Below are 11,948 nucleotides of genomic sequence, written 5' to 3' on the forward strand. Positions count from 1 at the left end.
CTGGTCAAATACTGCACCTCTCCATCCACAAACTCAATGCAAATGAACCTGTGCATAATGCAGAAGTGAAAGTCAGATTTACAGTGTAAAGCCCTGCGATAAAATGGGATAAGTAACTGTTGCTGCTTGTCAATGCTGTTATGGTGCACTGACTCCTGTTGTCATCCACAGCTCTGATATCTGCTGGCTGCTGCACCAACTCCTGTAGAAGTGTGAAGCTATGGGACAGGTAAGACCAATCTATCCAAGAAAACTGACCATTAAGTAATCAATGATTTAGCCAGTCCGTTTGTAGCCACACATGGAGTCTAGCTGTTCAGTCTCAAATGTCTGCATTTGCGTGTCCTGCTGTAAATGAGACACTGGCTGGGGTCAAAGGGAAATAGAAGATGCACTGAAATTCAAAGTTGCATTCAAAAGATTGGGAATAATTAAAAATGCTAACAATCGAAATAATTATGATTACAATGAATTTTTCTAAAAGGTATAGCAGTTACAGTTTTTCTCAGTCAATTTGGTGCATTTTGCATATTAGATTTGTCTAACCTCTACCTCTTGAAAGCAATTTCGGCAAAATAAAGCAAATAATTTTGTACAACTGTCTGTTATTTCCTATGTTATCATTTACTGTTGTCATGTTGATCAAAATATATTGTACTTGTTGTCTGTCGAATAGTCCAGCCTTCAAAAATGTTGGCATTAGTTCATTGGATAGGTCATTACATTCTAAAGTGATGAACCAGTTGTCATAACCTGACATTTTATACATCTCTATTAGACTTTTTTGGTAAATTTTTCGTGAACTGTTGATTGTGTAAATGATGAGTCTCATTGATTAAAGGGAGCATGTGAAGCTTTAGATTGACCAATGATCAATCAGTTCTTAAAAATATCTTTGAGGTGCATCTAACAGTATGAACCTTCAACTGACAAGCACATATAGACAGATGACACTGCTGAGTGTTGTGGATGTGTGTGAGGACATCACGGCAGAAGACTGAAGAGGCTGGATATGACATTCCACAAGTTTCTTTCCATGCGCCATTGCATGCAAAGACATCTGTTGTGATATGGATGAACGTTGTATGGAGTAGAAAGATTGCAGAGTAATTTTACATACAGTGTTACTGCTACAGTTCTGCCTGTTTCCTATGATTACATCTCTAATTTAGTATTTTTGTGTTATGGCGGTCTTGTATTTCCTTTCTGTATTGCAATGACATGGTCTGTCAATACAGTAAATTACTGTACAATCAGTAAAAAGGCATGAATGTGAATACAGCCCAATCTCTTGCAACCAGTCTCCCACATACAGTAATGTGTAACTTTATACTATTGAAAGTGAAATGTGTAGCCTTGTGCATTTTCAGTCATTGTCCTCAAAACCTTAGCCAATCAGAAAATGAGGACACTGATATGTCAACATGGCGTAAGTATTGAGCAAGGGATGTGTGTTTGATGGTAATCCATCATGTGGTGCTGTTTGTACAAATTGTTTTGAGAAATGCACTAACTATTGTGCAAATTTTTACAATGGTTCAAGAAATGCACCAAAGTGACTGACAAAAACTGTAATGAGTTAAAGGTGTTATGCGTGAGTCTGATGTATTTGACAGTATTTATATGTGCATCGGGAAGGGAAATGGACAGAGATACAGTGATCAAATGCAAAATGAGAGAACCTTAATAGTTCTCTTCCTCCTTCTAGCTACATGAATATTTATCGTTGAGAGCAAATTTGACGACATAAGTATTTAGCCCACAAGGAAACGTTAGAGAGGTTTTCCCTCTTGATTTTTGCTGAGCTCACACTCTTTATGCAGAAACACACACACACACACACACACACACAGCATGTGAGGGGGACCTAAGGCTTTGAATCTTAAGAACATGTGTTACCACTGAAACTGTTGCCATGAGAAACAGTCCACTCATTTAATTCTGCAGCTTCGATGCCTCCTGACCATTGCCTTGACCGGAGCCAATGAAGGCTTCCTGTCCTTGGGAGGAGCCCGCCCACTTCTTTGTCTTTTGCACTGGGAGAGAGGGAGAAGGTGAACGCGGATCTGAAGGACATTGTGCGGCAGCCAGCGTCTTGTGTCTTCTCCGCCCCATGCTGGGTTCAGGTCTCCTATTTCCCCCCTTAAAGCCCTGCACATCAGAGACCTGGCAGTGCGATTCCATAGGAGGGAGAAGGTCGGAAACCCCAATATGGAATTCTATAATTGGAGACATAGATGCTCTCTGTGTTGCCAACAAAATAGACCTACCTCCTTTAAACAAAAGCAGATGAAGCTTAATTATAAAAGTATGAAATAGGATACAGAGGCTGTCAACACTTTTGTTTACAGGTGCCACATACAACCACACATGAGCAAGCACAGACAAGAATTAACTCTTTCCAGTTGGATCCATAAATAATGTTTAATTGGAGATACTGTGCATCACAGGAAATTAAAAACGAACAAGTATTGTCATAGCAATCACTGCCTAGCTTCCATTACAAGCTTTGTGATGACCATTAAATGTCCTAATCATGTTAATTATGATCATAATATAGGTTACAAATACAGTATTTATACGTTGAGCAGGCTATGCTCACCAGTTCTCATGAGGACGGGGGACAGTACCCCAGTACACTGCATCAAGCAGGGACTACTGATGAACCATGTGGGAAATGAAGTGCTGTCTGATCTGATGCTTTTTGGAAGCACAAAGCCAGCCTTAAATGTACCCTCGCCAGTCAGCCTGTGCTAATGGACCGTTTAGGAGGGGCACATTAAAGACTTAACTAACATTCTCTAAACACCACAGTCTACCAATCTTCCCACACTACAAATACCATCATGCCTTGCTTCTGCCCAGGTGTTTGTGTGAACCTGTGCCCTGATAGACAATAAAACATAACACATACACACACACACACACATACACACACTGTATTTCAGCATCATTTGAGAGAAGTGGTGAGCACATGTTTGTGTACTTGCGTAAGACACCCATTTTTGGTAGCCCTTTATTTATTAAGCCTAGATCACAAACCCTGTGCTCCAACCACTGATCCTCCTGTATAATTCAGTATTACATACAGTAAAAACTACTTTGTAACCTCTTTAACCTGTGATCTTTTTTATTTTTGTTGACAGATTATATGAGACAGAAACAATACTAATATATAAAACTTTTATGTTTTTAAAAAGTAAAGAGTAGTTTATCTGCTTAGTTTTTTAAATATGATAACTATATTATTTTTGACGTAATGGTATATATTACATATGATTATTATACTGAGATATCTGTATGTATAATAAAAGTGTTCTTTATGTAAACCACTTTATCTGTAATGGCTCTTATTATATAAACTTCTTATGTAAGTAGTAGTTACACTTTGCTGAGAGGAAGAATGGTTGATGTATTTTTATTCTTTTGTTAGTGTTGAAAACCATTATTTTTCTTTATTTACCTCTTTCCAAAGCACACCACATAAGACACTCAGAATGTTCATCATAACAGATTTGCTGTGAGACTGTGTGTTTATTACCATACCCTAAACTGATCAACAGCACCATAATGTAGTGGGATGTATGTAGCGTCTCATGCCTACACGAACTCACGTGTATATCCAGAACAGTAAATATCCCAGTGACTGCTTCTCACCTATTAACTCAAGGACAATGCAGTTTCTTAATACATCTTGCTCCTAATACGAGGTAGCAATCAATTCCCCACAGGAGCAGCCAGTCTGTTATGTATGATACTAAGAGAGGAAACATATTGATTACAGTTTGGCCAATGGCCGCCGTGTAGCGCCCATATCGTGTATTAATTCTGTGTACTGTGGTTCAAATAGGCACAGATGAGAGGAAGGTTGAAGCCTGTGTATACAGCAGCCATCTCCCATTACTGGAATGCAATGCTGGGAGTGACAGGGGCTGGCATGTCAGGGTATGGAGCAGGTGTTCATCCAGAGGGAGTGAGGAGGGTCTGCATGTGTGTGTGTGTGTGTGTGTGCGGGGGAGAGAGGGAGAGTGTGTGTATGTGACTGTTCGCATGCACGCATGGAGGAAAGTGTGTGTGTCTGTGTTCTGTTCTGCTACATTAAGTAGGTAAGTATATCAGCCAGAAGGAAAGGGGCAAAGAGCAGACGCATGTGTGCTCTGATTAAGATGTGCGATTTTTTTCTCACACACACACACACACACACACACACACACACACATAAACACTCCATATTATTCGTGGACAGACGGACATGCACTGTGTCCTAATGTCTGTGTTTTTCTTTTCCACTGCATTGCAGCACCGACTCTGGTCCTGCTGTGAGCTGGGCCCGTGTGCCAGCCTCACCAAAATCATCCAATCCATCAACACTACCATCAGACCAAGGGGAACCTAGAGGCCTATAAATATCTCTCTATTTCTCTCTCTCTCCACCCATCTTCTCTCTCTCTCTCTATATCTTTCTTTCCCTCTCTTCCTCTATCTCTCTCCCTGTCTCTCCCACACAAACACACTACTGTCGGCACCTCCAAAATCTATCTACAGCAATCAATGGAGTAATGTTTCCCACTAGATGTGGATTGGCCTAGTGTTTGAGCCCCGAGGAGGAGGTTGGGGGGGGGGGGGGGGCGTTGCTCAAAGACAAATAAACAGGGATTTGTTTTGGGAGCTGGAGGAATGCACTACATTGTGTTTGTCTTCCGCTGGCCTGTGATCCGAAGCTGCGAGAAACATTTGCCATGGAATAAGGTAAAATCATCTTCGTTATTTAAATGAGAATACTTTATAATTGTTTTATGGTGACTTTGATTAATGCTGATGCCTACATTAATGCATAATTAATATTGTGGAATTGCAATGCAAGACTTGGTTCAGGTGCAGGAATCAGATTGTATAAGAACCTTATTCGGGCCTGGAAACACTGAATTTTAGGCATCCTGCCTTATTGAGTGAAGGGTAAAGACCAGGTGAAGGTTTAGTTCCAGCACATTGTCTCACCAGCTGGTGCCATTTAATGAGCAAACATTTGTGTTGGATCTCATCACTTCCCATATTAGCTTTAAACAAGCTTTTCCTTTGTCTTTTAGGCATGTTCCTTCATAACAAATATGAAGGCGTTAGCACAAGAGGACACATGCCAGCATTCAAGTGCTAAAATGTCTTACAAGCAGGTGCACTGTGTGTTAAGGTGATTGAAAAGCATTGCAGGAGATGCGAGTGTTTGGCTGAATGGTGGATGGCACTACGTCAGGCTCTGAGTGGAGCAGGTGTAACCATGAGCAGCCCCCACCTTGGCCTGGCTCCTCTGTGAGCCCCTTCTGCTCCTCCATTTACCTTTAACGCTCAACACTTTGGGAGTTAATGAGAGCCAGCGGATGTGCGGCCTCTGCGCCCCCCCGACAAGGAGCACTGCACCGCATTAACTGGCCATGCGGGGGGACTTTCAGTCCTTTACACTGCTACATAAATAATGTATCTGCTTCATTTCTTCTTCTCTTCCCCTCTCTGAAAATAAGTGTTGGCTGATTGGCTGATCGTATGTAACTGGGAGCCCCCCAGGCATGGTGTTAAAGCTACGGCAGACCCGGTTCACCTCAGGTAGTTGAAAGAGGGGATCAAGTAAGACGGCACTGTCATTGCTCCGTGGAGACGAGTCTCCATGGAGACACATGTAGGCTTTCACTTCTGCTCTGAACTCACACCCATCACCCCACACACACTGTAGAATTCACAAGCCATCCAACTTCCCAAACAGCAAACAGCAAATTTCTTCTCATTCGTCTTGCAGGCTAGTCTGCTACATTGGGGCTGCATAGTTCTTCTAGCCACTGGTTCTATTTCATAGCTTTATTTGATGAAACTGACATTTATTTAGGCTATAAACCATGACGTATTACACTTTAGAGAAGCTTAAATGAAAGCACACAAGAGTATGTGGTGCAAACCCATTTGCTCAGCAGAGTGCTGAAGGTTAATTGTGTAATGAGGTAATACGTAATTGTGTAATGGTGCCCCCTAACCTGGGTGGCCCTCAGAGTGGCTTTCCTCTCCCTGGCCCGGCCCACTAATCATGTTCAGTCTGTGTCCTAGTTGTCTCACTGTCCCTCACTTGCTTCTCCTGTGTCTTTGCGTTCCTTGTTTGTGTTCTTGTATACACGCCCTGGATCCTTCTGATGAGTTTTTGTATGTGTGTGTGTGGATTGACTTCTATACCTGTATGTTGAAAGCTTAAATTTCAGTTTCTGTTTTGCTTTTTTTCAATAAAGACAATAAAGTCATCTTGTCTTTTCCTTTTGACTTATTGTACCGTCCCAGACGAACTGATGGACGCAGCTAGCCCAACTCAGGGTATCTTTCTGAACTCCTCTCTGTGGACTGATGTACCAGACAAGACAACCGATGGACTCCAGTTGAAGAGGTTGGTGGAGGCATGTTTCACCTCGGCGCTCACCCAGGAGGTCTGGATCAGCCTGACGCTCACCAGAGAGGCCTGCCCAGCCAAACATTCATTGCTGCTTCTCCCAGTCAGCAGCATGGTAAACGCCACTAACAGGAGCTTCAGCCTGATCCAGTGTCAGGACCTGGGCCTCCTACAGCCCCTGCCTGAATGGCTTGTTGGCCAAGGCAACCTTGGGTTCCTTAGGGTTCCCCTGGAATTTGTGGGAGGGTTCTAGGTGCTTCTGGGCCTGGCAGTGCTCTGGTCGACTGGTCCTGGCCTACCTCCAACCTAGGTGGGGCTGCCTGGTCTGAGGGTGTTTCCCAGGAACATGACTGTCTAATTTTGCATTCTCTGTTACCAGGACGCAGCATTGCAGATGCCACCAGTGTGCTAATCCTGCAACGCCCTGCCAACCTGAGGAAATCAGTCTGACTGGATGCAGCCAGTCTTGCCAGCTTACCCTCCAGATGGTACCACCTCCATGGGGCTCCATGGGGACGGGGATTTTGCTGCTGGACTGTCCACATGCTTTTAGCTCTGCAAGTTGACGCAGTGCGCTGGACCTGCTGGCTGCTCCTGTCCCATCCCAGTGTCCATCCCCATCACTCTCTTTGTCCTGATCTCTCTGCCTTGGTCCCTGTCCCTGTTCTGGTTCCAGTCCCTTTCCGGTCCCTTTCCTGCTGTACTGTTCCTTTCTTCCTGAAGGGGGAGCTCTTAACGGTGTCCTCCCATACGTGGTACGGTCTGGATGTCCATATGGATGAACTTGTGATGCATTTATATTCAGTGCTTAAGTTTCTATTTTGTCTTTTTTCCAATAAAGACTGGCTCACACATGCATCCTGCCTTTCCTGACTCATCACAGGGTCATGGTTTGATTCCAAGATATCATTTCATGAGAGTTTTAAAGACTCTTTGCCTTAGCACGCACAGCTAAGGCACTTGTCCTGCACCACAACCTCAGAATCAAACTAATTACGCTATCATACGCAGTTCTAATTGCAGGTGTGTGGCCAGAGCAGGTCGACTGTTATAGGGATGTTCCCAGGAGGCAGCTGAACCTCCTATTGATTTCCCTTTATTATCACCTATTCCCGTCAATTAGTCTCCCAGTCCCCACAACCCTGTCATTTACATCCTCCGTCCATTTATTACATTAGATTTGGCTCTTGTATTAAGAGAAATGCTGACACTAGTGGGTCTAGAGTCTCACCTCTGCACACGTCCCTTTATCTGATTTTGGCTTCTCTTCATGACTTTCCTGACAAAAATTGGCTCTGTTAATCTAAATATTTCTTCATTTTTCATCCTAAGCATTATTGTATGCTTATTTTGTGAGTTTCAAATTAAGCAACAGATATCGGGCATTTCGGTCCTGCTTCACATTATCTCCTCATTTGTATGTCACCTCTGCTCTGCAGGAGGGCCGCTAGTTTGATCTACACCGGGATAGGATGTAGAGAGCACTGGGTCACGTGTCATGACTCTGCTCTGCTCAGACATAAATGTCAGTCATCACTGACACATATATTCTTTAGCACCCTGAGTATGAAGTATTTTCTATTGTCAGTGCACCAGTCTCTAAGAAATAAGAAAGAAAATTATTTTAGATTACAGACTCTATAGCAAGAAACATGCTAATATTACATAAATACGTGAATGCATTAGAATGGGTTCATACACTAAGAGGGTTTGCTTGGGTTTGAACCATAAGAAATGACCAAAGATATTGTAAATCGCATTAAAAAGGCTTAATATGACATCTGAACAAAATGTAATCCGAATTACCAAAGGGCCTATGAGAGTATCAGGAAGTGTCACATGTGAATCAGCACACACACACAAACATACAAACACACCAGCACGCACACACAAACATACAAACACACCAGCACACACACACAAACATACAAACACACCAGCACGCACATACAACCACCAGTCAGCTGGGCCCATTCTGCAGGGATACATATGCAGTCATGCTCCCTTTGGGCTTTTGTGTGCGGAGGACTCTCTCTGGGACAGAAGAAGTGCTGTGTTAGGCACCTGCAACCTCGCCTCTCCCATCCGGTCCCCAGAGCAGAGTGCACCCAGCTGGGCCAGTATGAGTCCATAAGCAGCGCTGGGCTGCAGGCCAAGAGGATGCGGAGAATGTGAACCCCAGCGGGGGGGGGGGGGGGGGGGGGGGGGGGGGTCTACCTAGCACCACTCCGTCTTGCCGTCAGTCAAATTATGACGCCGCCTCCCACATTCTGAGTCCTGACTCCATCGGAGAGGCAGGGGGTCGGCCTTGGCCGGGCCGGGCATGCGGAAGGTGAATGCATGCGTCACCACCAGCTCACGCTGGAGCCACTGCCAAAAGCACAGGGAGGATAGTTGCTCAGTCCACAAGAACGAGCACGGCGCCCAGAGTTGCAAGCGTTCTGGCGAAGGGGAGCGAGGGGCAGAGCGGAGGCCGTGGAGGACTGGGCTGGTCGTGCAATATGTCAAATACAGAAAAAAAATGTATTTAAGAATTTCTGTGAGGATCAGCTTTCGGCTGTGATCTTATCACCCTGTTCCCATGCTGCCCCACTGGATACAGACTTACACAGTGGTCAGCAATACGACAGCAGAAACACTCCAGCATACGAAAAGACTTTTCGTATAGTGGAATAATCTGTTCCCTTTCACTATTGGCCAAACAGTCCTGCATCTGGATTAAACAACTGAGCTTACCCCACAAACTGCAACCCAGGCACCCCTGAGCAACATGGGTGCCTCCATCATCTCCCTGGAGGTGAGCATCCAACACACTGAGCGGCATATAGAGATCGTGACCTCCACGACCCCCGCTCTGTCTCGGTCTCTCTCTGATGGAATGTTTGATAGGTAACCATGGGAAACAGCAGTGGAATTACGTCACTCTGTTCAGCTGGGAATGTTGCTCCATGTGATGACGTCGGTGCAAACACGGTCCTGCCTGTTCGGGCTTGGCTCGGTACACCTCCCCGCAGACAAGGACCAGCACGAGGGATTTATTGTTTTCGCATCTCTCAGTGCTAGCAGTGCTCCCGCCCGGCACCTCTAATCTCATTTGTCTCCCACGTAGACGGACAGAATGAAATAGAGGGAAGTGGAGCCTGGGAAAAGCTCGCAATAAAGGACAGCACAGTCTCCTGCAGAGCTGAGAGAGCAGTGCAGATAAAATAATAACATCAATATTATGCATCTTTGACAGATGGTTCTACTTTAGAAATCCTGGTTAAGTAGCAATTTACCAAGGGCCTGCAGTGTGGGGAAGTGTTTGGTGAATTCAGCTCAGAAACATGCATATTTATTGTACATTCAGCTATGAGGTTAAATAAAGCTTGATCATGTTAATAAAAGTAGACTGGTGTCACATGAGGGATCACGCTAGTATTACTGATACATTAAAAGAAAAAAACTCCTACACATGGACACTGAGGCAATTTATATTTGTATTGTATTTTGATCAGTTTATAGATACAGTTTATTTAAAAAGAGTGCATGATGCCATATTGAGATGACCATTCTACAACAGAGCCCTTGAGTTTCTAGAAAGGCAAATGAAATATAATATACTATTATTATATTGCAAGAATCTGAATATTTCACATTTCTAGATCTCAATCCTTAAACTCTCTTGTCTGCAGCTGTGGTACATGATGTGGTGCCTATTTAACTGGGCTGAAACATTTGAAAGTCTGTCAGTCCCCTTCACGTTTCAGGGTGAAATGATCTCAATAGACATGCAGCTGACTTGACTTACTGAAGGCTGCACACTAGAGCAGAGGCAGGAATAGAAACTCACTAAAGATCTCAAGGGCTTCCTCTTCTTTCAGTAGTGCAGAAGACCCGTCTGACCGGGCTGTTCCGTTCTCTCCTCCCTGCGTGTATAAAGGCATGGGAGGCATTTTAGGAGGACACAGTCTCCACTTTCAGGCTTCAGGTTACAAAATGAAGAGCACCAGACTATAAGGTGATAATTATGTGTAGCAATTTACTTGACATGGTCAGCCAAGGAGCTTTATAGTAAATGAACCAACAGCATTGACAGAGCAGCTTGGGTTAAGTATTTTGCTCAATGGCAGAGTAGCAACCATCACCTGAGATCAAACCCATGGCCTGCTGATTCATAACTGTATTTTCTAAGGGTAGAAAACATGTCTGACAATAACACTGGCCTTCCTACACTGTGTGAACATGGTGCAGGGATCAAGTCTTTTAAATGTTTCTTCTTGAGCTCCATGTAATAAAGCGATATTCTGATTCAGGATAACATATACCAAAGGTATTTATATGCACAGGTTAGGTTGGTCTTAATGTTTGTTCCATCACATCTTTGACAATGAGGTTTTCCATTCGGGCATTTGGACTAAGCAATGAATGGAAGATAAATGTTTGGGGTAGGATTTCAATTTGGGCCAGTGTTGGGCCCCTGAGAGCTAGGCTGACTGACAGTCCACAGTAAACAAGTGAGCATTCATTTGCATTGAGAGACAAACAGGAAATGAGATTTTAGCAGTGAAAAATGATTTGAGTCACAGTTCCATTGAGAATAAGTGAATAGAAAGAAAATTAGTTTCAGAGAAAGACAGAGTGAGTTGTGAGAGAAAGAGAGAAAAGACAGAAGGCATTAAAGAGGTATTCAGCTCAAACACTCACATGTGGGGAAAAATAGTTTGTCTACAACTTTTGTTCTATGAGTATAAAGTTAAATGATTGAAACTTTTAATGTAAAAAAAAAAATACTAAATGACAAAAAAAAAAAAAACCTAAGTGAATAAACTGCAGTTTTCAGTGCAGTACCTCTTAGACACATCAAATTTAAATCACTTTTACCAAGACAACCAACACGAAAATGTTTTTAAAACGTACAGTCTGCACTTTATGACAGTCCAACACTTCACAAGTTAGCGGGAAACACGCACATATTTATGAGAAGCCTCATAGTTCCTTAAGTTGGCAACACGTCCCTCTGGAGCCACCATATCTTCCTGAAAAGTCACTTCCTCCTTATTACATCTATAATTTGTCACAGTGGGAAGAGTGCTCTCCTTCTTCACTTCCAGGATGACTAAGCATCTGAAGCCTCGTTCTGACGTGGGTGGACAGGTGGAACTTGCTGTTTGCACAGTCAGAGAAGCTGAAAGACAAATGAGAATGCGGCTCTTGGGGTCTATAGATCCCCTCCGAGCTGAATTCTTCACCAATACACTTCACTTTTCATGAGAGGAAGGAGAGGCTCCCAGCCCCAAGCCACTGAGCTAAAGACACACAGTGCAGCGTGGTAGGGAATCAGATAAAGACCTTAGCTTCCTCCAATAGGAAGTATGATCATGTATATTGCACACAGACCAGTAGTATAGTAATGCCCTTAAAGTTAGAAATAAATATCCTTTATGACACGAAGCAGTTATAGATGCTGTAGCAGTGGAGCGGGCATGCTAATGAAATCTGTGCTGTGTATCTCTAACTTCTTGCACTGGGACTGAGATTTATATAT

General features: G+C 43.5%; 1 protein-coding gene across 1 annotated transcript in view; it reads left to right on the forward strand.

Moving 5' to 3' along the window:
- The window catches only part of ccdc85a (coiled-coil domain containing 85A), a 28,100-nt gene extending 23,515 nt beyond the window's left edge, over positions 1 to 4,585 (forward strand). The window contains exons 3-5 of the mRNA XM_076975276.1: positions 172 to 229; positions 1,948 to 4,106; positions 4,301 to 4,585. Of these exons, the coding sequence (XP_076831391.1) occupies positions 172 to 229; positions 1,948 to 1,963 (74 nt within the window). The 3' untranslated portion in view covers positions 1,964 to 4,106; positions 4,301 to 4,585. The remainder of the gene's footprint in view (positions 1 to 171; positions 230 to 1,947; positions 4,107 to 4,300) is intronic.
- The last annotated feature ends 7,363 nt before the right edge of the window (positions 4,586 to 11,948 follow it).

The sequence above is a fragment of the Brachyhypopomus gauderio genome, chromosome 15 (assembly GCF_052324685.1).
Source record: "Brachyhypopomus gauderio isolate BG-103 chromosome 15, BGAUD_0.2, whole genome shotgun sequence".
NCBI classification, from domain to species: Eukaryota; Metazoa; Chordata; class Actinopteri; order Gymnotiformes; family Hypopomidae; genus Brachyhypopomus; species Brachyhypopomus gauderio.